The sequence below is a fragment of the Gavialis gangeticus genome, unplaced genomic scaffold (assembly GCF_001723915.1).
Source record: "Gavialis gangeticus isolate Ggan-Ray unplaced genomic scaffold, GavGan_comp1, whole genome shotgun sequence".
Classification (NCBI taxonomy): domain Eukaryota; kingdom Metazoa; phylum Chordata; order Crocodylia; family Gavialidae; genus Gavialis; species Gavialis gangeticus.
The window spans coordinates 178,027,722-178,053,021 of NW_017728992.1; the positions used below are offsets into that span (position 1 = coordinate 178,027,722).

Consider the following 25,300-nt stretch of genomic DNA (forward strand, 5'->3'; position numbering starts at 1 on the left):
GGGGCAAAAAAAAAAAAAAAAAAACAAAAAAAAATCTGTGCAAAACAAAGAGTGGAGCAACACATACGGTGGCAGTGCGTGCCACTCAAAACTGGAGCCTGGCTGGCTGAAGCCACAGTCTGGTTGCCAGACAGACTCTGAGTAGCGGGATCATCCCAAACAAGGTGTGCTGCTGCTAGTTGTCCCCAGGGAGCCAAATATCAATAGTCATGTGAACATGGCCAAAGGTTACTGGCTACAGGATCTTCCCCTCTGTTCAGGGTCAGACCAATCACTATATTTGGGGTCAGGAAGGAAATTTACCCCATAGTCAAACTGATGGGGATGACCGGATAGGGGGGAAAAGTGTTGCTTTCTTCTGTAGTGGAAGGAATAGCCCCCTTCCTTGGGTGTCTCAAACATTTTAACACTCCTTGTAGCAGCAGGACATTGGCCACTGTTGTCCCCATGCCTTACCTGTGGCAGGTTATGGCGTTATCCCTTGTAGTTGTGTCAGGGTTGACTATGTAGTTTTACTAATAGTTAGACAATGGATTTGTGTTGGATGGTTTGGATGGGAATGATCATCCTCTAGTGGGAGTTGGACCAGATGTCCTCTGAAGGTCCTATCCAGCCCTACTTTTGTATGATTCTATACCATAACAGCTATTCAAACAAGTACGATGACACCAGCAATCATTCACAGCTTGTGAAACACAAGAATTTAGTTGCATAAAGCATTTAACTTATAAACTTATGATTTTAGTAATTAGAACAAATATCAAGTTTTTATCACTGCTGATTAGTTCAAGAACATTTCAGAAGATTTTTATAAATACATGAGTATCTAAGCATAAAATCAGAGTAGACCATGAAAGTGTGCATCTACCCCTTTGTACTCATCTGACGTATTGTACACTCAGATGCATTTTGGATACAGCGGTGATAAATGTCGTTAAAACAGAATTAGAAATGCAGCTAATCATCATTTCCATTTTCATTATTGGCTGAGATTGCATACAGACTGTCAGCTACTGTAGCAACTTTCTAAGAGATCAGATGGGAATCATCAGCTAGTGAAAACAGAGTTAACCTAAACATAATGACAACATTTTCCCCCCAATCACTCTTGTTCTCAAAATCTGTGAATTTTCTGAACCTCAAACTTCTTCCCAATGGAAAGTGCATACCTTGACTGAGCCAGGAAAAGCCCATTAAATGCAATTTAGTGCAAGATTTCAGAGACAGAAACACTATAGTTTTGTTTTTGAGAGAGACAGGGTAGAAATATCCGGCAAGATGCATAATTTCTCTTTCACAGCTCCTTAATTCCCTTTTTAATTATGCTTCCAAGGCAACCAAAGTGACAAAATGTGTATGGAATTATGCTCTTCTAAAAAAAATTCTAAACAAAGAAATATTCATATTTGACTTGCTTTTCACATTCTTAGCCATTTAATACTGTAAAATCTTACTTATATATGAACAGTCATACCACCTCGCAATGTAACTGATGATTAGTTGTGTTAATAGAACAGATATGCAACCTTCTAAGATTCTAAACCATCCTTTTCCAAATATATCAATCATCATCTTGCATAATCAGCAGGAATGATCAATCAAAATTTAATCAGATCTAATAGCAAAGGTGAAAACAATTGTTTACTAATACTACATCTACTTTGTTTCTTTATATAAACACTTGGAAACATTTACCTGACATTTTAGCTCTACAAATTTCACTCTTTGATGTGTCTTCATAATTTTCCGCTTCACCTTGGCCAACCATTCAAAAATTGGAGAAATGAACTGCATACACGTTATAAAGTAAACACAATATACATGCAGTCAGGATAAAAAAAGAAAACCTTACCCTTAACAAGGACTGGGATTCATCCTTTGCCTTGTTATCACCTGATCCAGGATACTGCTGAGTGAGTGGTCCAGATTTCTCTCCACCTCCTGCTGGCACCCCCTGCAGGAATCCCTTGGGCTCAACAGCCAAGCCATACATGGGCCGCGCAATGTGGGCAGCTTCTACGTTTGGACTATTCCTTAAAGGCTTTGGCTGCTCTTGGCCAATGGACACTGGAGTCAGTAGGCCTAAGCTTGCTTGTGTATATGATGGGCTACCTCTCAAAATATCTGTTCCTCTCCAAGTCACACTGCGAAGATCATCATTGGAGCTGTCAGTCCAACCTTTTTCCTTAAGCACTTCCTTATCTTCTAGCTTTTCCCTCTTCACTATACTGTCAGAAATGGGCTCCCCCATCTTGGGGTCTGGATTGATCAGACTGTAGACCTTTAGGTCAATTTTTGGCTCTTCCTTGATAGCCAAAATGCCATGACTGTCCTCCCCATTGGCTGTAGTGATGTCCGTCTCCTGACAATGCACAGTGTTGAAGTGCTCTAGTAGTGACTGAGTGTCAACACCTGTGAAGCTGCACTGACGGCATTTGTAACAGTTATGCACTCTCCTGAAAGAAAATAAAGAGCAATTTAAAATTAGAATCCCTTCAACTTCCCCTATCCTGTGAATTCTCGCAAATGCATGATAATAAGAATGAAACAAAACACTTCCCAAACCAGAAATGAAATTATCTGGTTTGTTCAATTCTAAATAAAGAATGTGGGTTTATTTATGTTGTATCAGGGATAACATAATAATTAAACCAGTTGTGAAATATCAGAACAACTGGTTTGTTAACTCTATTATTTCTGACCCACTTAAGTACATTTGGACACAACCCCATTGTTCTGAACTCTACCCAAATTTCACTGGAGATTTCAAATGACTTTTCTTTTCAATTTGAATAAGTATACTCTTCACTTCCTATACATACCATTGATACAGATTCTATGATACAGACACTAAGGTTAGTTATTGTCCAACAAAAAAAAAAAAAACATTTGAGAGGACATATTTCTCAGTGTCACCTAATTAAAAGCCTTTTTGTATAGTGTGACACTATATTTAAAAAGTTCCTGCTTAATTGTTTTAAAGAAATCCTTTGCCTATTGTCAATTTTATATTAATTTAACCATAAAGAGGAGTTGGACTAGAGGTCTGGTTAACTTACAACTAAAGATATGTCAAAAGATAAGATTTCTTTAAATGAGAGACTATTCTTATGAGTTCTTTATGGAAATTCTTGATACCATTTTGAAATGAGACCATTTAGGAAAAAGAAAAAAGTTCACTGGGTAGTTATATCTTGCTTTCTATTATCAAATACAGAACCACTCTGGTGGAGAATGAAAAGTTTTCAAATAGAGAGGCAGAGAAGCCATCTAACATGTAAACTCTGATACAGCGCACTACAAGATGAAGAATACAGTGGAACAATACACCCTCCTGTTTTCATTCTAAAATTCTATGCAAAGTACTATATTATCAATTTATATAAAGCATATGTTACTCCATTAGAACAATATGCTACCCATTTACTATACATACCATAGGAATAGAATGCTATTTCATGTGCTATGCAACTTTATTATTAGTAAGTATTCATATTATAGAAGGTGTCTAGAGGCTACAGTCAGGCTTGCGGCTGCACGGTGCTATGCAAGGTACCAACACAAAGTAAAAGACAGTCACTGCCCTTAATCAAAATGCATATAAATCTGTAAATCCTTCTCCCTACAGATACATTCACACATCCACACCCTATGCATATAGACTCACAGTAGTGACTCTAGCCAAGTTCAAAAACTGAGACCTTGACTATCCACACAGGACGAAACTTGTATGGGAAATCTGTTATTGGCATGACAACTCTAGTTGTTGGAAATTAAGTCTTTTGAGGCCAAAATGTGGTCGCAGTGAAGTCAATGGCAAAACTCCCATTGACTTCAATAAGAGCATGATTTGGCTTTTAGCGCATCTGCAGAGCTGGAACGGTAGACACAATGTCCCTTTATTTAAGTATGATACTTCAGAAAAGCTAAATTGCCAAACTGAAAAGAAAAATCTTGTCTCTTTCCTTTTCTTGAAAAAACAATCTGTATGTTATTTACATTGTCTGATTGTCATACAGTTGTGCCGGCATACAGACACGAGTGTGTTCGAGTACCAAGATCTCCAACTCTTATGTAATATCATTTTTCTCTTTGTCATTTTCAGTGTTTTAGAACATCTGAAAGGACTAAATGGGCTCCTTCAACCACCCCCCCCAATAAATTATCAACCATTTAGCCATTTAGCTATGTTGAAAAGGAGTCTGTTGGTAGGACAGAAAACAGTGGGTTAAAATCTGTTTCTGTTATTTTTCCATTCTAAAATAGCTCTTCTTTAAAATCTGCACTGTGTGATGCAAATATACATTCTCTTATAACTCATTTCTTTTTTGAACCAAGCTTAATTTTCCTCTGAACCAAAAAAGAGAGAATACGATCTGATCAAAACTATCTAACAAATACAAAAAGAAAAACAAGTTATAAAAAAGGTCAGCCATAGAAAGTTGTGATATCTTTGGAGAAGGCCAAGTTAGACAGGGGTTAGTTATTGAAAAAGCCAAGTTAAACAAGATGCTATTAGGGGCTAACAGCCCAACCCCAACGAACTCCTTCTGTGAAAGTACATCATGCCTTTGGGAGGCTACTTAGCATTGAGTATCTGTTATTTAATTTGGCCATTCTAAATAGCTCACCCCCTTTTCTAATTTGGCTCCTTTCTCTAGACATAGCACCTTCAGACAGCTGATCTTTTTCTGACTAACATGGGTCTTCATGTGTTCACTAAGTTCTTTTTTTTTTTTTTTAAATCAAGAATGATATACCTGACCATTACGAACATATGAATAAATGTACAATGCAGAGGCAGCCAGCCAGAAATTTTAACCGTATGTCGTAACCCAGTAGACCTACTTTTATTACTTCAGCTAATTCTTTTGGATAGGATTTTGCTTATCCACCAAAAATTACATAGATTCCTTAATTTTCCAGTGTAATTTTTATAAGAAAGCTTGGCTATCAGAAGAGATTACTGCTGATTCAGACAAGTACAAGAATGAGATATGGCCTGAAAGGACCTATCATTGTTCGATTTCACATTTAAAAATAAATAAATCTCTGATGCCAATCTATGAAACTGGATACCTCAGCTATATAACACTTGGACCAAAGACTGGCCAGTCTTACTGATATTAGTCAATAGCACATCGGGTAGAAAAGGACTTGGAATTATCAACATAGGCCACAGATCTGAAATTAAATTGCTGACATTCCCCAACCTAATTTGGACAAGAAAAAAAAATAAAAATCATATGCCTGCAATATTTTAATCAGAATACAAATTCATCAAATGCAAAAAAAACCCTAAAGACATGAATTGTGTCAGATTTTTCATGCTAACAGGGATCTAAGAATTTTTTCAAAAATTAGCAATTTGAAATCTACCCCTTGTTCCTAAAAGGCTAGGCCTCTATGAAGGCTTGTGCAGTGAATCCTAAAAGACTGAACAAAACAAATCTTAAAAACAAGTCACTTAGCACATTATATTAAACATGTTTAGTATGCAATATGTTGCTATAACCACCTAGGTGGCTGTTGTATCATCTGAAGCTGTAATTTTAGCTCATAAAACACAGCATACTAGGACATGTGTTGATCAAATCATGAAAGATCACCAAAGAAGAGCTAGATGTAAAAAAGGAGTGTAGATGTAAAAGCATGCAGTATTTTTCCCTCTAGGGTCTTCCTCAAGCACTGCTCTGGTCAATGGGAGTTTTTCTACTGGGTTGACTAGTAGCTTGATAATTCAAGCTTTAAATTCAGCATGATAAATAGGCATTATCATACTATTTTATTGCAATGTAAAGCTAAGGTTCTGGTCATTTGGGAATACTAAAATATGTAGAATAAGGGTCCACTGGTTCTAGTAAAAACTCTTGCTGAATAGTTACATTCAGCCTACCAAACAGATTCTTCTCATTCTTTCTTGGTATTAGAGTGGCTGCTTGCATTAGGTACTGTACCAACACAGAGGTTGACATAAGATGCTGTCCTGAGGACCTCTCTACCAAAATCGTTGCAGATGAAAATTTGGGGAAAAGGTGCAACACACAGGAAAAGTGTCCTGGATGAGGGCAGCTGCAGGTCATAGGTTTTGTTAAAAACAAAGTGACAAGTATACAAATTATTTGCTTAATTTATCTTCAGTTTAGGATATGGTTTATTTTCTGGGATAGGATAAAGGACCTGAAGGGAGTAAAGGAAGACACCATTAGAGTAAGAGAAAACAGTAGGTACAGGAAGAAGGACAATTAAGGGGAGAGATACAGAACAGAGAAGGAAGATAAGCAAATCAGAGAATGAGGCTGAAAGTGGAAGAGTAGTGGACTAATGTGGAAACAGCAACCACTGACAACAAAGTGAATAAGAAAAAAAAACAGATATGGAGACCCTAGATTTCAGGAGTTGAGTGGATTAAGGCACATGGCAATTGAAAGAACTCTTCCGTCTATTGCTACTAATCCCTAAATAACAGGCAGGTAAGATATCAGTTTGTTTCGGGCTCGTCACATGGAGAAGAAAGGGTTCTGGGAGGCCTCATTTTATTTTCTCACCCTTAGCTGCAGCAAATGCTGGTTACTTTAGAGCTAAGTCCCAAGGGAGTGGAATTTCTAGCATCTGTACATGTCTTTGTCCTCCTGCTGTCTGTGGTTGCTCTGCCCCCACGTGAAAGGAGTAGTGGTAGCCAGCCCACTGTCCCAAATACACCTCTCTAGATTCAAGAGATATGAGGGCCTAAAAGTGCCTGTACTCACAGCAGCAGCTAGCCATGGTATATAGTAATCTTCATTTTATTTTATATAGTATTCTTCATTTCCTCTTCCATCGTGCTGGGTAGTGTTAAGTGCACGGCTGGATAGTTTGTCAATCTGACCTCAAGGGCAGCTGCATTTCAACAAAGTGAATCTTCCTATTTACTTTAGTCATAACATTTAAAGTCAAATGCCCAGCTGCATGTGTAAGTGGACACATCTACACAATCATTAATGCACCATAGTTACTGCATATTAAATTTAGTACTTGTATAACCAAGTACTAAACTAATGCACAGTAACAGGCATTACTGGGCATTAGCACTGGCACATGCCTTTTTAGTGACACTAACTGCGCAGAAGCCTAGTAATACTGCACAGTAGCATATTAGCACTGTTTATGCTGTGATGCCGTACTAAACAGTATTATTAAGCTACTATGCAGTTAGTGTCCTGTGTAGACATGCTGTGTACTTCATTTGTCTCCACAATTGCCACAACTGCATACAAAAAACAAGCTGTTCCCCCCCACAACTCCATTTCTAGCAAAAAGACTAATTATAACTCTTGATGGTGAACTGCACATGTAAAAAAACAACTTACTGTTGCAACTGTGGTAACTGCAAGCATGCATCTAGCAGTTTTACACTCTCCCCCCCGCCAAACTAGATGCATACTTTTTTGAAAATCAGGCACTTCTTTGTTGCTTGTAAAAATGTTTTAATGTTTTGAATGGCAATGGTATAAAAGTTGTTAATTTTTACATTATCAACAGAACATTTCTGTTCATTGGAAAATATGATTCTGCTTCCAATGCAAAAAAAGTTTTGTCTCTTTTGGAGCAAGAAGTGATGCCCTTCCCCCCAAGTCTTTTCTTTCTGTGGTTGTTGTTTATGATGTAAAGATTTATCCGACAGTTTTTCTAAAGAGGATTGTCCCATTTTTCAGCATATTATTGCTGCTGTTAGTTAACAATCCTAGAAAGACTGATCAAATATTTTGTGTCAAAACAGTTCTTGATGGCAAATGACTTTTCAATTACATGGAAATGCTCATGGTGGGGGGAGTCTAGTTTCAACAAGAAACAGAAAACTTTTCAGTTTTCCGGCAAGGAACTCTGTAAAAAAAATTCAGCTGCCAAAATAAAATAAATGTATTGTTCAGGTTTTGGAGTTTTTAAGATATACTTATAAAATATGTGTGAAAACAAAACCAAAAAAATTAGTTTTCATTTTTTTTCTTTTGTGAGGAAAATAATTTCAGCAGCATATCAGCTCTTAACCAAAGTTCCCTAGAATCTTAAATATTTTTTCTAATCTGACTAATATTACAAATATAAATATCACTGAACTCATCTGAAATACACTCTTGTTCTTACGTTCTGAATGAAAGTGAAAGAAACCTACTGACTCTTCAGGAGGACAACGGAGAATAATCAGCAGTTAACTTAACTAGGAAATGTAGGACACTGAGCCTTTTGGGGATTTGTTTGTGAAAGCACATTATAGGCACATCTGAACACACAGAAACTGAAATGCAATGGATTCATTAACTTATATTTAACTAAACAGCCTTCACATCATGTCAAGGAAAAATTGAGTGGGGATTAATCTCAAATACATATTTTTATAGGCAAACCTCTTGAAAAGTAACGGCTCTTGCAAATTCAAATGTTGTTAGTAACAAAGGGCAGCAGAGGCAGGCCTGTACTGCAGATGGATAAGACTGAAGAACAACAATACAGGGATAATATTTTAGGCAAACAGACAAAAATGAAATCACAGCTATACAGCCAGACTGATGCGGAGGAATAACTGGATAGCCTGTTTGTGTGGCTAAGGCTGAAGTTAAAAAGATATTCACACAAAGTAAACAAAGGCTCAACCATGTGGGCATGACTGAAGCAGGCCTATAGCATTCAGCTTACAACAAGGGTAAATTAAATATGGAGTCTGCAAAACACCATTTCTGCCTATACAATGCCTAATTACATGTTTATAGTTGGACTCTGTTCAGCTCCTTCATATATAAATTGGCAACAGGCATTTTTGTTGCATTTTCTCCTTGCAGTGGCGGAACTAAAAGTAAACTCTTTCATATCTGTATATACACAACCTGTAGGGTAATGCATGATGTTGTGGCATAAAGGCTTTAGACGGATACATTTAATGAAGCCACAAAGAAGGTCAGCCAAGATGAATGCTGATAAGCCTTTGTTATCATGCCATCATGCTTTCTTATATATGCTACATAATTCACAGATCCTATTATTTTACAGAAGTTACAGAACACTTTTTATTATTAGAGCTATTTTTGTACCCTTTCCTTCATAGAGATGGATCCAATTGTATGACACTCAGCTGTAGAAAGCAAATATACATGACTGATAAACTTAAACTTCCCAGAATTGAATTACTGAAGATAGAAATGTAAGCAATATACCATTATAAAGGTAAATATTTCCATTTGCTTTTAGCCTGATAGATCAAAAGATATAAAATAATATTAATGTATATGGAAAAGCAGTTTTTGATTAATTTAGTAGAATTTTCTATATACAACAATAATAATTTTTCCATCAGAGTTAAACTGAAGAAGTATGACTTCATAGGAAGGGGAAAAATAACACCAGTACACATTTAAAAGAGGACCATGTAAAAAAAAAAAATCAGGGAGGATGTATGTGGAAGAGGTTCAGGGAGTTACAAGGCTTTTATGTCTTTTTAAATTATATAACATCTGCAGAATATATATGTACCAAAAGGTTTTAAAAATTCTCTATAAACTTTTCCAAAAAGGAGACTAATTTTGGCACCCCAGTCAACTAGACATCTAAAGCATCTATACACATGCCCCAGAGTGGAGGGGGAGGCATTTTAAACTAAAGCAGCTCTGAGAGCCACTGTAATTAAAGCACCCACCACATCACTTGTATTCAGCATCCCGTGCTTCAATGACAGCAGGGGCAGTTTAACTAAAGCTCGTCAAAAAAGTTTTGTTAAAGCGCCCCCACCGCCATCCTGAAACACAGGCACACTGAATACACATGATGTGGAGGCTGCTGGAACATGCTAATTAGCACGCTCTAGCAAACTCAATGAATCAAGTGTGCTCCAACACATAGTAATTTGCATGCATTGGAGCAGACAGCTGTCACATGTATAGGTGACCCTAGACATCAGTCACATTAAACTTAAGCAACTTGTTCAGTAGCTAAGATACTCTGCTTGGAAGATAGTGGTCCTCTCTCTTTCTCAAGTTCAAAGGTCTTCCTGAACCCAGTGGCCTGCAGAATTAGTAAGGTAAAGTCACACAAGCAGGTGCAGCCAATGGCACACAAGGGAGTGATGTGGCTATTGGCACATCAGATCACTTTGACTCCCAAGTTTGAATAACGAAGTACCCATTTACAGCTTGGTCTCCTGGGGGCAGCTCTTGGTACAAGTCTGGAACGAGGCTCAAACTCATGCCCCTGGAGCCACAGCAAGACACTTAACTGCTTTTCTACCACACCCCTTCTCTCTCATTTTTTTCCAGGAAGGAGTATTTTAATTAAACATCCTTGTTAAAATTTCAAATTACCAGCTGCAGCCAAATGAAAGTGTTTTCAGCAAAGGAGCCATTTCAACATACCAGCTTTTTAACAGCTAAAAAAAGATCAAGATATGCCCCAGTGGGAGACAAAGTGCTGTCTATGGAGTTCTACAATGTGGCCGAAAGCTACCCCAATAATAATATTTAGTACTTAGGTACCACTTTTCATCTTCAAAGAAGTTTATGAACATTGACTAATTAATCCTCACAACATCCCTGCAGCCAACATGGCTCAAAAATGGGGCACAGCATGCTGGAACCTGTATCCTCTGTAGGCCGCCACTCCAAATTAAAAGATGAGCAATCTGTTCCACTTTTATGGTCTCCTGACATGCTGCCAACGTAGCCCTCTGTTGGGCAACACTTGGATGCCTCTCATTTTCATTTCTATTAAAGAATCGCACACTAATCTGTTTTTGGTACTTCTTGGACTTCATGGAAGCTATTAAACACATCAAAGATTCTCAAGCATTTAACAGATATTTGACTTTTACCTTCACACATTTTTGGCTTCCATGCAAAGATCTTTTTGGAAGAGATGCAAGTTGGGCTTTCTGTTGCCATATTGACTCATTATTCTTAAAAATTTAACATATTTAACATTTTTTTCTTAATAATTAAAAAGAGGGCTTTTTGTTCTGTTTTGCAACAGTGCATAACTCCTGTACTTTTAAAATTAACGGAACAAATCTTTAGATGATCTAAAATGGTGTATAGCTTCACTGAAGCCAGAGCTGAAGATTTGACCACAACAGTTTAACAGGGAGTTGGCTGCCCTGATGATATTGTGTCATAAGCAAGTCAGGGGGCTGGCTTAGTCCACCTTCAGATAGAAACATTAGTATTAAATAAACTGATGCTTTTAACCAGTGACACAAATCATCTGCAAAAGGACTGTGGGATGACATCAATGGACAAAAACAGTGTTTGCTCTTAGTTTGAAAGGAACACAAAACAACAGTGAAATGCTCAAATTTAATTACTGCACTGCTGGAATTAAGCATGGAAAATACAACAACAGGGTTATTAATAAGCATATTACACTGCAGCACTATAACAAAGCAAAAGAGGTACATCCCTAATCCATTTTGGGAAGGAAACCCATTTGGGTTCCCTTTACGAATGAAGATGCCAGCCCAGCTCTTTAACAGAAACAGCAAATTAAAGTACCCAGAAGCATTTCAGATGGAAAGTAGCTAACCAAGCCTCAATGTTGGAATCACAATACCTATACAAAAAATATATATATATCAAACTTTATTCTAAGCTGCACTTGTTTAAATCTGTAATGACTGCATTGACTTAACTGAAGTTGCACCAGTGCAAAGCGTTTTGGAGATAACTCTACTGATACAATTATACACCTACATACATTCCCATACTTTTCTAATTTTCAGCTTCTCCAACATGATTAGGAGTCATGACACTTGATTAAATATCTGGGGGAGAGGTTGGTAGTTTGTTTGTTTTTTTAGCTACTTGTAATTTTAAACTTTATCTGTACCTGTAGTGTCGGGAAATCTCCTCTTCCACCTGGGTAATAAAGTCACATTTGGTACATGAGTGTTCTTTGTTCTCTTTGAGAGTCACTGGCCCATCCATTCCCTGTAGGGTATTTGCTTCTTGTTTGACATCAGATGTCTGGGCTTCATGTGCATTCTCATAATGAAGCAGGAGAATGTCTACATCAGGGGTGGAGAAGGAACATTGATGGCACTGGTGTTTGACTCTAGAGTTTCCTGTCACCCCAGGAGACAGATGCAAGAGCAAGAGAGCACAGTGGGAACAATTACTTTTTCTGCAGGCAAACGGATAAGTAATTTCTCCAAGGTGCTTTTCTGGGCTGCAGAGGCCCCGGGGACAGAACTGACAGTGCTTAATGGTACATTTGTGAATGTTGTGTAGCTGCTGATAATGACAGAGAAGTGGGCCCACCACTATTACATCTGGGCCATGGCTCTTGGAGTACCTAAAATCACAGAACTGACAGTTGTAGCTTGTCACCATGTTGTCCTCTGCTCCTTTACTAGAAAACTCTTTCTTTTTTGTCATACTGGTGCCCTTTTCTGTTTTTGTAACTAGCTCTCCATCTACATTTTTGGCTAAGTCATTCTGGTTAATGACAGATCCCCTAGAAAGCTTATCATTCAGATCTGGATGCGGGTTTCCTGCCTGGCTTCCCCCATGCTGTTTGTTGTTGTGTTCTAAGAGCTTGAGCGAGCTGGATGATTCACAGCTGAAACTGCAAAATTTACACCAGTAGTAACTGGTTGCATCTGTACCATTTTGTCTAGAGGAATCTATTGGCTTGATGGGAACTGAGTAGCCAACTGGGGTGTCATCTCCTGCTTTTACAGTGATTTTGTCCTGCCACTTCCCCAAGTCTCCAGAATCACATGATCGAAGAGTAGGACTGGATTTATTAGAGTTTTTCTCTGAAGGTTTGCCAGATTCAGAGGAGGGGAGGGCTGCTTTCATTTTGTTTGGATGGGTCTGTAAGAAGTGTTGCTCTAGTTCAGTGGACGAATTGCCCATGTAAGTGAAATTGCAGAATTTGCAGCGGAAGTACTTGGTGTTGCCTTGGCAATCGGGAGTTTTGCGTCCAATGCCGATAAAGGTTCCACCTAAAGTAACCTATGGGAAAAGAAGAAGGTAATTTTAGCCTCATTGTAGAATTATTTGAAGACCAACAATGGAGGGGGAAAAAAAGATCATACAGCAATTTAAGATTCTTTTTTAATAAATAAAATACCAGTGATACAGGTTATGTCCAAGTAGAATAAAATTGTAATAGCATCTTGCACTTCAGCATGTTTCAGCTAAAGATCTCAAAATGTTTTATAAAGCTGAGTAAATACTATTCCCATGCTTGATTCCAGGAAATCAATGCATACACAGATAATGCTACATGAACACAGATTTCCCATGGTCTAGACCAATGTCCTATCTCCTGAAATTTCTTCTGCTGTTCTAAACTAAGTAATTCTGTCTACTAATTCTGGCACTACTAATTCAGAAGTACGATTCTGGTTTCCTTTTATAAATGATTCCAACAGATCTTTATGACTGAGTGAAAAGTAAAAGATCAAGCCCTGATACTGGTCATTCAGTATACCAAGGTATAGGTGGTACTACTGAATTAATTGCTTGGAGCTGAACAAGTGTTTATAAGAGACCATGAGGCATACACCAGCTTTTTGTTTTGTTTTGTTTTGTTTTGTTTTAGGGGTTTTTTGTTTGTTTTTTTTACAAATCTTTAAACAGTTGGTAGCTGAAATGAACAGGTTTTTTTTCAAAAATTACTTAATAAAGACGTAGTCGAAGGAAATCTTTTATTTGTCTCACATAAAGAGCACAACTGACAAAATAAGGGTGGAAAAAATACTGTAGAAAAATGACAACACACCTTGGCACACCCAAACCCACAATATCACTAATGAAAAAAAGGGGTATGTCTGCTTAACTGTTCTCACAATCTCTGAACACATGATCTGCAGAAAGGATGCAAAGTTTCCAAGGCTTATGCTATTAAAACCTGTACTCTTATAGCAGGCAGTCCTGCCCTTCCTATGAGTACACCACACCTGCCTTGTGACATCATAGAGATATTTGATGGTTCAGTAGAACTGGTTTGAAGGCTAAAAGTAAGAACAAAACAAAAAAATAAGGAAAACAACTTGCCATGACAAAAATGTCTCCATTGTTTTAAATTTTTATTTAGAATCATAGAAATTACATAGCATCCAGAGAACAATCCCTTTTAACACCCAAAACACACTGCCATCCATCCCTTCACCTTCATTCATTTTGCCCTCACAATACTTGAGACACAGGCTGAAGTTTCTATGTAGTGGTGCCATGCCTTGGAGTCTTATGAACGAGACTGACCTTAGTGGGGAATATGAAATTTCAACACACAAAAGGTCAGATTTTCAGGACCCCAAATGGTAAGTGAATGACTATTTCTGCAGAATTCAGTTCTAGTGCATTAGGCAAATGGTGTAATTATCTTTCTTCTCCTCAACAGCTGTGCCACATAGGAAGCATGTGATCATTGCTCATTCAGAATCACACCATACGGAAAGACTCAGACATACAAAAAGCATGAAATGTAAACATTTTAAAATGCATAAAATATCAATGCCTTTTAGCCATTTAGCTTGGAGAACGGGATGTTAGGCTTTGTATGCCATCAGCACAGAACACATATAGTGAGTCAATGAGTTGCTAAATCACAGCATAATGATTTGCTTTTCAGCCTCTGATTATTTTTTAAGTAAACGTAATTCCCATGGGAGTCTTAAAACTTTTAAAAGCTGAAATCTGATTTTCATTTGTTTAGAAAACATATGTAAATAGGTAATAGCAGACTTGCAAGGCACGTCTGCATGAGATGCACAGAAGACTAATTCTACTACGCATTGAGGCAGCACAGAAAAAGCTGTGCTAATGCACCAATTTGCAGTAGAATTAGTATACTATGCATTAAGTATCACAAAAAGACCATGCACTGGTGCTACTGGGCAGTAGTGCTGGACACTGCGCATTTAGGTAGAGTCAAATTAGATGTGCTAAATTTAATGTGCAGTAACAACGGTACCTTAATGCATGTGTAGACTATGAGTTAAGCATACCAGCAAATTTATCACTATATACGTTCAAAAGTTATGAGCTTAGCTTTAAGGAGGTATTTGAGGATAGAACTGCTTTGGTGTCCTGTCTCTGCTGCAGTGGATTTATTTATTCATATCTCTAACAGTAGGTCAGTGAAAATTTCATGAGAAATTACTAGGCCTGATCCACTAGGTCAGTTAGATTTGTAGGTGCTCCACAAGAGTTGGCTTATTATGTCTTCAATTTTCTGTTATTCAAATGACCTTCAGTGAAAATTACCTTCATTTAACTTAGAGAGAGGGCATTGACAGAATTATGAAAAACCAAACAACATCCACTCAGTATGTGATTAACTTGGTTGCAAGAAGATCTGTTTTTGCTCATTTAGTTGGTTACTTATTTTTGTTTGTTTGTTTTACTCTTGCACTGAAAACCAGCCAAAATACTTCAACTTAAGTGGCTGTAACGAGTAAATACATCCATTATTCTTAAAAGTCCATTTAAAGCACCTACAGATGACAAAACTCATCTTTACAGGTGTTCTTTAGACATCAGTTAGGAAATCTGAGTGAAAACAAATTTCAGTTGCTGCTTGTTGCTAATTACTCTTATTTCTGAATAGTGGAAAAACATATTAATAATATTAGCATTTTAAACAATGGCATAGCTGTAAATTGTAATATTTTTGTAACTTTTCTTAATCCTGCTCAATGCCCTACATAGCAAATTCATGTCCCAGGCTAATACCTCCTTCTCTGCATCATGAGCGGGATAAAACAGAATTAAGTACTTACAGTATATCTTGTGCTTACCAGTTGCAACAGAACAAAAAAAAAAATCTTAAAGACAATGGAATGTAATTGATTACCAATTGCTGTCCTGGCATTTTACCAAGCACCCTGCTACAATTTAAAATAATGTATCCTATTAGGAGAAGGTATACAATGGGTCATCTTAACATGATTGCACTCAAAAGCCATTTTTCAAGCACAGCAACCTCAAGTTAAAGCCTTCCCTAGGGTCATCAGGTAAGGGAACTATATAAACTAGCTACTTGAAAAAAGGTGGAAATGGTATAAAGTGAAGCTGCCTCATCTTCAAGCCAAAATTTGGATGAATTTGCAGAGCTGTTTGGATTCATGCATTCCATTCAAGTTTTGGCCTGGTATTCAGATTTTTCTCTTGCATGCCATACCTCTGTAAGAGCACCAAACTTGCTCTCTGTAAGTGTATTCTTGACTTCTTGTTCTTTCTTCGTTTTCCCAGAGAGAGAAGGAACAAAGGAGAAAAGAAAGAATCAAGAGAAAGGGGAAAGGAAAAAGACATCACCCTGGAAATCAATATCTACATTTCTTTGCAACTATAGATGTGATGCTGGCTTCAAGTATTTATTCCAGCATTTAATTCCCATTCTAATCAAATCTCTTTCCTCACGTGCTCAGAGCCTTGCTTTCTGCTCCACACATTCCTCAAGCCAGGAATCACAAGGAGGGTGGGGAAAAAAGCCTAGAACTACTGTTCCAGCTGAGCTGTGGAGATGGCACTTACTTTGCCCACAGTCAGTGGTGGCTGGCATCAGGAATGCCCACTGAGTCAGAAACTTAAAAAAAATACTCAGAACAACGGTCCCCTACCAGATGAACAGCAGAATAGTTCACAATCTCTTGCAGATCTCTTTAAGGGGGTAGATTAGTACGGTAGTTCCTGAACTATTTCAGCAGCATGCCCACTGTCAGCCCTTACGATTTCTTGTAGAACCTCATCTGCTCTGATCATCAAACCTTTAACTGAAATGGGGGAGGGAGGAAGAGGCCTTGAGAGCCACAGACCATTTATCATGTGATTTATGTATTGCTGTCTGGGAACCACTGGTGTCATGCACAGAGTTCTGGTTCTTGCAAGAAACCTGGTTCTTGTTCCCTACTCAGTCACAGATTTCCCTTGGAAAGTCTACACCTCACTATTACCTTACTAAAAGGGTCAAAGGAGGAAAAACCGTATTAATAATTGTGAGGGGTTCAGAGACCAGAATGATAGGGGCATTATGCATAAATAGACAGCACCTGCTCCAGCCAGACAAGAATCAAAGAAACAAGGTTTCACTCGCAACTAACCCCAACCATGCTCCGTGACTTCACTAAGGAAAAACCAACGAATCTACTGTGGCAATTAAAACCACTTCAGGCTGTATTCACTCTCTCTACTGTTTCTTTTCCCTTGGGAATTAGCTTCCTTTTTCAGGGGGAGAGAGGACCAAACCAGACAGTTATTCTGCTAATTGTGGCACTCTCTCAGCCCTTTTCCCAACCAAACCCATAAGCCAAATATTATTTTGCAACAATGAAAGATAACTATTATAAGGTGAAATATTCCATACAGCCACTTTCCCTTTATTGGTTAGGCCACCGCTCTTCCCAAATATGTGCTACTCTTTGAAAAATCTCACTTCTGGGAAACAAGGTTCTTTGGGTAAATGTGATATCTTTTATTAGACCAACTACATTTTAGTTCTGAGACAGTATACAAGATACAGATATTGGGCTAAACTGAAATATCCCATTAGGATGGATCACTTGTCTAAACCCTCTAGAAATCCAAACTCTTTGTAAAGGTAATTACCTTAGTAATTAATAAAAACAATTATCAGAGATGTTTGTTTCTACTAGTCATACAAAGAGGCTACAACCCAAATGGCACATGATTCTCTCCAATACAATTAAATATATATCTTTCATTTACATTATTATTAAAGATGCTTCTTGAAGAGCTGAAGAAATACCTAAAGCAGAAACTGGAGATATGCTGACACATAGTAAAACCAATTGTCCTACTAGCCTTTTTTCTTTTCTGACTAAATTTCATAGCAACATGAATTTGCAAATGTTCAATATACAAAAATTATGAAAGGCCTCTGAGGTTTGCAAATATAAGCTTTCTTCCTGTGGAGTTTTTAAGTAAATGAGGCATTTACATGTGTTCATCTCCTTTTGCTTTTGATGTGCAAAAATATCTATGTATCCTGATTTAATCAGCATAATTTCTAAAAGAATTAAATGAAGCCTTTCTATTGAACTTCACCTGTGGATTTTCTTGTTGGGGGGGGGGGAACTTTGTGGACGGGGGGATTACTTTGAAGTAGCTTTTGTTGTTTTTACTGTATATTATTTTATATATTATTGCTTAGGGCAGTATAGTTTAATGATTGCAATTAAAGAGTGGAAGGCAGGACTCTTGGGTTCTATTCCTGGTGTTGGGTAAGCCTTTGTAGCTTTCCCCACCTGAAAAATGGGAATTTTTTTCACAAAGGTGTAATGACACTTAATCTATAAAGCACATTTAAAAAGTAAGTTGAAAGGTGCATTTAAAATTCAAAATTTTTATTGCTCTGGAAAATACTCTATTAGAACACCCTCAGGAGCAATATGACTTAACCAGACTAATGATAAAGCCTCTCAACCTACTTTCTGTTTGGGGGGTTAACAAGGCTAAATATCAAAAAGACTAATAATTTTAAAAAAAGATAAGTTTTTGTAAAACTTAAAGAATGTTAACATCCAAATATAAGCATATTGATTAGTCTGTATCAAGAAGATACATAAAAAGCAGTTATTTTTTCAGGAAACCCATCTAGTGAAAATGAGAAATTGCGAAAAGACCAGCTAAGCAATATTCTCCAGTCACATACACAAAATAAAGGTGATTTACTCATTATGAAAAGTTTACTCTTTAAATGATTACAGCAAATAACAGAACCAGAAGTCAGATTCCTTTTGACAGAGAAGTATATTAGCATGAAAGTGATCTTTGCAGTTATGTCTCCAGTATAGATTCTGAACACTTTTGAAAAGATCCTTTTCCAAAAAATTTCCCAAAGCTACTGGAAGCCATAATCATCAGGAGGTACGCCAATTACTTCATACCTCACAGTGTGATCAAACCCTCTTACTCTTTCCACAGCTTGTCATCTAATCAGGCTACTAATGATCAATTTTGAAAGTGGAAAATTAACAGCTGAAACTATTAATAGTGCAACTACTCCTTCCTGCTGGACCAGTCCTTCATTACGAGATGAGTTCCATTTCCTAATCAGATCACACACCTATAATGTAAGAAAAGGTCTGCATCCAACTAGGCCATGGGATAGTCACAATGGAATGCTTCTTCTGGATGTTAAGACAACAATTAGGGAACACTACTCATGGCATTTATTAACCGATGAAATTGGCCTTTTCATCTTACGTGAGACAGGCACAGCTATGTTGAGAGGCAACATCCATAGGATATGCCATATAGTTCTGTTTCCCTATGGCATGATATAACACCTACGTTTTAAATGCATGGCACCAAAATGGAAGATGGAACCAAAGTTTGAGCCATGTGCATAGGCTCCCCCTGGACAGAGTATGGACAGAGTTAGGCACCTCAGAGTGTCATCCAACACAGGCCAAATGCTGAGCAATGTGTCACTTGAAAGCAACACATGCTGTGCAGAGCCTAGATTCAGTCAACAAGAAATGCTGAGTACAAAGCTGTGCCCTTAAATCCAGGGCTTTGAGTAGTGCCACCCTTTCCTTGAGATCCACAGCCTGAAACCTTCTCTTGAACATATGCCCTTGTCCTTGAAGGTCAATCTTTACTTCTAGAAGGCACTCTCAGGAGGCTATGCCTATTTAAACAAAAGCCTAAGAGTTTAAGTACTCGTCCAGAAATTAGGAAAAACAAATTCAATTCTCTCCTCTCCATAAAGCGTTCCTGCATTTTCCACAGGCCTGGAGGTGCTGTAATCAGAATACATCCTTTTCTGAAGTGTAAGACTCTCCATCCTTCCTGCTGCAAAAGTCACACTGCACAGATGCATTGGTCAGAAGGAGACAATGCAAGGAGGAGATGACTGTAGCTCAGTGGTTAGGTCATATCTGCTCCCAGAACTGCTTCTGTATTATACACAGATGGTCATAAGATAACATACACAAGCAATCCTGAGCCTGCAGAGAGGCACCTATGGATATTTCAAGTGAAAAACTAAGATGTCAAATTTGCATGCCTCCAGGTTTAGGCAGCAGCTGGATGGCCATTTTCATACTGGTTTGGGCGAAGTCACCTTAGTCCTGCTTGAGGCACCAAAGTCCCCTTTCAAATCTGGCCCAAACTAAAGTTCCACTCATGCTTGCAGTTCTTCTGAACGAGTGTTAGCTAGCCAGCAATACAGAGCTACCAGTGGAGAAAAATCTCACAAGGGAAATCACTGAGATTAATAATCAGCCAGAGCGAGTGGTCCATTTACCTCACCAGAAGATAGCACACTGATTGCAGCAATAAAGCTGATAACGCTGTCTGTGGCAGCTCAGCTATGGGCTCGCAAATGTGTTCTGAAACGTATACAGGAAGGAGGGTCAAATCTCACAGAACCCTTTCAGTAGATTCACCCAATCTTATCACAGCTGGTATCTATTGGTTAAGTTAAATCTCTGATGGTAAGAATGTACAGGGAACGTAAAAAGAGACTCCTTACATTATGCTAGATCTTCAAATCTAATGGAATCTCCCTTGATTAAATAGTCCAGATCAGAGTTTTACAAACTTTTTCTTATTGCATACCCCCTTCCAGATGTACCAGCTGACTGTGTACTCCTACCAGCATGTTTTATATTTTAGATGCCAATTATTATAATTAAAATTATATCCACCATTACACAATTTCTCCCACGTAATCCCAAGAGATGTCTTGCACACCCCCAGTGGTACACATACCACAGCTTGGGCATCCCTGCTCTAGACAATGAAAAAACTTACACAGTAAGGACAAGAGGCTTGAATTCTTTTCATTTTTTCTCCTCAAAATCATTTATGTCATATTAAAAAAAAGATAAAGGAGTCCATATACCTGGATTTGACACCAAATACACAGCTGTATAAAAAGTAGCCCAATAAAACATATTTTTTTTTAAAGGTGCACAGAAGTAGACATTAATAGTGTGGGTTATTTTAAAGGCAATTTCCTTTTTTTCCCCACTGAGCGTTTTCCAAAAGTGCTTAATCTTTATCAGTCTAAAAATCTATAGTGGATTTTCCTCTATTCTCTTTTCCCTTTCTTTTTTTTTTTAATCTTTCTTTGTTTTTATTCCTCCAAGAATCAACAGCAGTCCTACTAGTGCACATACCAGCTTCCCCAGTCAACTATCAAGAGTCAGATCAAAGACACAACATTCTGGTTTCTATCCCTATTCACTAGTCTAAAACATTGTATATTTACTACTGCTAGCCACCTCCATCCCACTGCAACAAAATAGTTTGTTAAAAGGTGACAGGATCAGTAAATCTGTCCTAAATCCCACTATCATTTGACCTTAATTTTAGTTAAAGAGAGCTTTTCTTTTCTCATTTTAACCTTCAGTCCAGTCCAAAATGAAGATAATATTGCTTGGATGAACTACAACTATTCATATTTACTTCCTCTTGTTCAGGTCATAAGAGTCAACTGACAACCAATTTCCAATTAAACTGTAGCACAGTCCTTATCAATGCAAACCCTACACTCAGACATTAGACTACAAAGACTCAAAAGTTGAGGGGGGAGAGACAGGGGAAGAAAACCCCCCTGAAACAGACATCGTAGCTATACAAACACATGTGGGTACAAACGGAAGTTTCAGATGTACTTTTACTATGTTTATGAATGTAGCAAAACTATTCAGTATTTATTGCAAAGCATGAAAATATTAATCAGTTACTTATCTTCTGACATGTTCTGCATCAACATCTGTTGTATGTGGAAGTGATGAAGTATAGTATTTGGCTCAAGATCTTATTTAATCTTCTCTTCCCAAATTGGGCAGGAAAAATTAGCACTCTTTAAAAACTGAGCTTCCAGCTCCAATTGTTTCTTTCAAATAAATCGCCTACATTGTATAGGTTGTCTGGTTCAGTTTGGAACATGTTTCTGGTCTGAGAAAAGACTGATCTTAACTAGATTACCTATGCGTTGCTTCCTACCGCTTTTTGTCTTCCTTGCAGTATCTCACTGCCAAGGCTCAAGGGACAAGTATAGTCTAGGTTCAGCTGTTTTATTTCTAGTTCTATCAGTTCAAAACGAGATAACTCACACATCTGTTTTATTTCTGAAAACGCTGCATAGGAAAAGTGTCCAGCCCATTCTAATCAAGTATAAACTTCCCTATAAATAACTAAGGATCTAACAAAACCATTGTTTGGAGGAAATGAAAGTGTGTTTAGAAACTCAAATTCCTCTATACTGTATGCCTTAGCTATTTCAATCTGAACATCTTCCTGACAGCATGGATCAGCTGCCCTAAGATACTGTCCCCAGAGTCAGCAAACTGAAACTATAGCAGGAAATCCAGGTATTAACAATATATTGCATGCTAATTATAACCCATAGTTATACATTCTAACATTACTCCCTTCTGAGCTCCTTTACTAAATCATGTATTTGCTTTTTAACCACAGTTTGATGGGACAGATGGGATACAAGACAGTAAAATAATCTTCCAATAAGACAACAACTCAAAGACTGTAGCTTTTATGCATAATAACGATCTTGCTTTGATTTGCTGCTCTATAAAGAGTTGATAGAATTTCACAAAGTAAGAGGAAAAGTTAAACAGCTTAAAAAGCTGCAAAGTTCCTGACTTGGGTTCCTGTTTCTCAGTATTTCTTAAGGCGAGACATTAGCTACTTTGACCTTTTCTGTGAAATTCCTCCTTTTAATGACAGTACTCTCTGCAGGTACTATTAAATATTTCTACCTACATTAAAAAAAAAGTTTCTTGGAGGGTTACGTGGTAATTAGTACTAGGTCAATGCATCATCATGTCTTATGCAAACATGCTCCTAAAATTGGTTTAACATTGAACTGAGTTTTCATGTGACCTTTGTTACCAACTGGTCCAAATTATTTTTATTCTAAAGTGAACATTTAGATCAAAGACTAAACCGGCCTTTTAGTACTTTTTCCAGATGATCCATAAAGGGGGTAAAAAAAAAAAAAAAAAAGAAAAAAACCCCCCAAAAAAAAAGAAAAAAAAAAAAAAGGGGGAAAAAAAAAAAAAAAAAAAAAAAAAAATCAATACTATTTAAATATATGGGGTTTCACTAATGGAGTTTTCTCCAAGTAGAAATAATTAAAACAGAGACTCTGTGAACATATTTTTAAATGCACTCTTTAGATAAAAATTTGCTACCAGCTTTTACTCCAGTGTTGAACATACAGTAAAATCATGGCTAAAATTTGATCTAAAAAGTATTGAGACAGTAGCACTACCTTTATATTCCAATTGATACAAGTAATAATAATAATAATAATAACCCCTTTTATAATCAGCCATGGACTTCCCATTGTGTGGAAACATAGCACTGTTGTTTTGGCACTAGATCACTTCTGGTGTCACCAGGACTTGTACCTTCTGATGTCTGCAATTTCAAAATCAATAAGCCAAGTCTTATTCCTAAAGGCCAGTCATCAAAGTCCATGACTACATTTTAATCTGTAGCTAATGTCCACTATCTACCTGGTTATTTAAAATGCTTGTTTTGTTTCATCTCTCTAGGATACAGAAGTCCTTAGCTAAGATGAAATTCCAGGTGGCCTGTTTGCTGCAAATGAGCTTTTATTTTTGATTACCACAAAGACCAAATCACAGATGAGGATGTCTATGGGAAAAAAGATGCTTCTTACTACATTTAACAGGGCATTAAGTGGACCTCCAGAAATTCTGACATATCATATTCCCTCATCAGGGCAATCATTTCAATAATTGATAGCAACCAGGGAAGACATAGGGTAATTGGATCTAAGCTTTCCTGTGGCTGAAGTGAGCTGCATGAGATACTTTAATTATGCTAGTTTGAGATGGGGAAGTAGGAGTTGCTTTCTGAGATGGACACCCCCATCCCCAATTGTCTCTGAGGAAGTTACAGAGAGGTATGGAAGATACAAACCTGCACATCATAAGTTCCATTTAATAAGACAGGCCTCTGGGAATTGATATCCTGCAGCACCCCTGAAAGCACAGTGCGATTGACTTTCTGGAAGTCTTTGGAGTGGCTGAACTGCACCATGTTGTGGAGGGCCAAAATTTTAGTGTCGAGCTCAGCATCCTGCCTGGTGCGGTTGTGCAGTCCTAGGTGGTACTTGCGGAAGTGTTTGATGAGATCTGTGGGGTCATTCCCATAGTAACCATAACCACAGATGTTGCATTTGAAGTCCTGAAGCTCTGGAGACAGAGGTGCCATATCTGGGTTGTCATTTACCAACAAGTCTGCTTTTGATTTGTTCAGCCTTAAACCCCCATCTGAAGGCACTTGTGGGTTTTTTGAGGCCACGGGGACCGGGCTTGAGCCTTGGCCATCGGTTTGACCACTTTGCACTTGCACTGTTTCATCTGTAGCTTTTGGCGACATCTGATGCACTTCATTTGTCTCCGCTGGATCTCCTGATGGGGTAGAGACCACATCTTGGGTGTCATCTGCATCTGATTTTTGAGGAGACTTCAAGGGCTCACAAACTCCCCCAACAGCTGGAGATGTCAAAGCCAACATATTTCTGTCTGTCACCTCATCATGAGGGAAGGATGGAACATTTCCTCCCTTATTGTGGCTTTCATAATTGAAGCCAGTCTTTTCACTTAGAACTGAGCTCTTTAAGTCCTTTTTAATGCTGGAAGATGGCTCTTGAACATGTGTGCAAGGTTCCTCCTTGTTGTTTAGCTCTGCCGTATCACCCTGGTCAGTGTTTTCTTGCATCTGATCTGCAGAAAATTCTTTTTTCCTTCCAGACTCTTCACTTTCAGTACCTGTAGATTCAAGGGTCTGTACCTCACCTTCACTTGCAATGTTTCTTAGAGGGGGGTTCTTTTTCCGGACCATATCTATAAAAAAAAATTTAAGGCAAAAAAAAAAAAAAAAATGAAAAGAAAAAAAAAGGAAAGAAAAGAAAAAGAAAAAGAAAAGAATCACCTATGGAGTTATCAAAATACACAGAAGATAGTTCTGTATTTCAGGATCTAAAACACAGATACAAAATGCTAAATATCAAACTGTTCAGATTCTAGTCAATCAATGCCACAAACTGGAACCTGGCTTTAAAAAAATTGTCACACTGGAAGTGAACTCAACTAACAAAGACCCTTAAATCCTAAGAATAACAACTTCTATCAACATTAATTAATTAGAGTGTTCATTATCTTTCCTGAGAATACTGGCCAGTTAATGCTGGTAAAAAATTTGAACAAATGATTTTAAAACAAAGTGAGGGAGAGGGAATAACCCTGTGGTGTAATGCTAAAAATTTAGACAACGTACTGGTATTTTAACAGAAAAAACAATTA

At 37.7% G+C, this 25,300-nt stretch overlaps 1 protein-coding gene across 5 annotated transcripts in view; it reads right to left on the reverse strand.

Annotated features, from left to right (window-relative positions):
* TRPS1 (transcriptional repressor GATA binding 1) overlaps window positions 1-25,300 on the reverse strand; it is a 340,381-nt gene that overhangs the window by 249,765 nt on the left and 65,316 nt on the right. For all 5 annotated transcript variants that reach the window (XM_019528088.1, XM_019528086.1, XM_019528089.1 and 2 more), the window contains 3 exons: window positions 23,913-24,841; window positions 11,845-12,974; window positions 1,853-2,456 (listed from right to left, as the gene is read on the reverse strand). In XM_019528088.1, coding sequence (XP_019383633.1) covers window positions 1,853-2,456; window positions 11,845-12,974; window positions 23,913-24,839 — 2,661 coding nt within the window. In that variant the 5' untranslated portion in view covers window positions 24,840-24,841. The remainder of the gene's footprint in view (window positions 1-1,852; window positions 2,457-11,844; window positions 12,975-23,912; window positions 24,842-25,300) is intronic.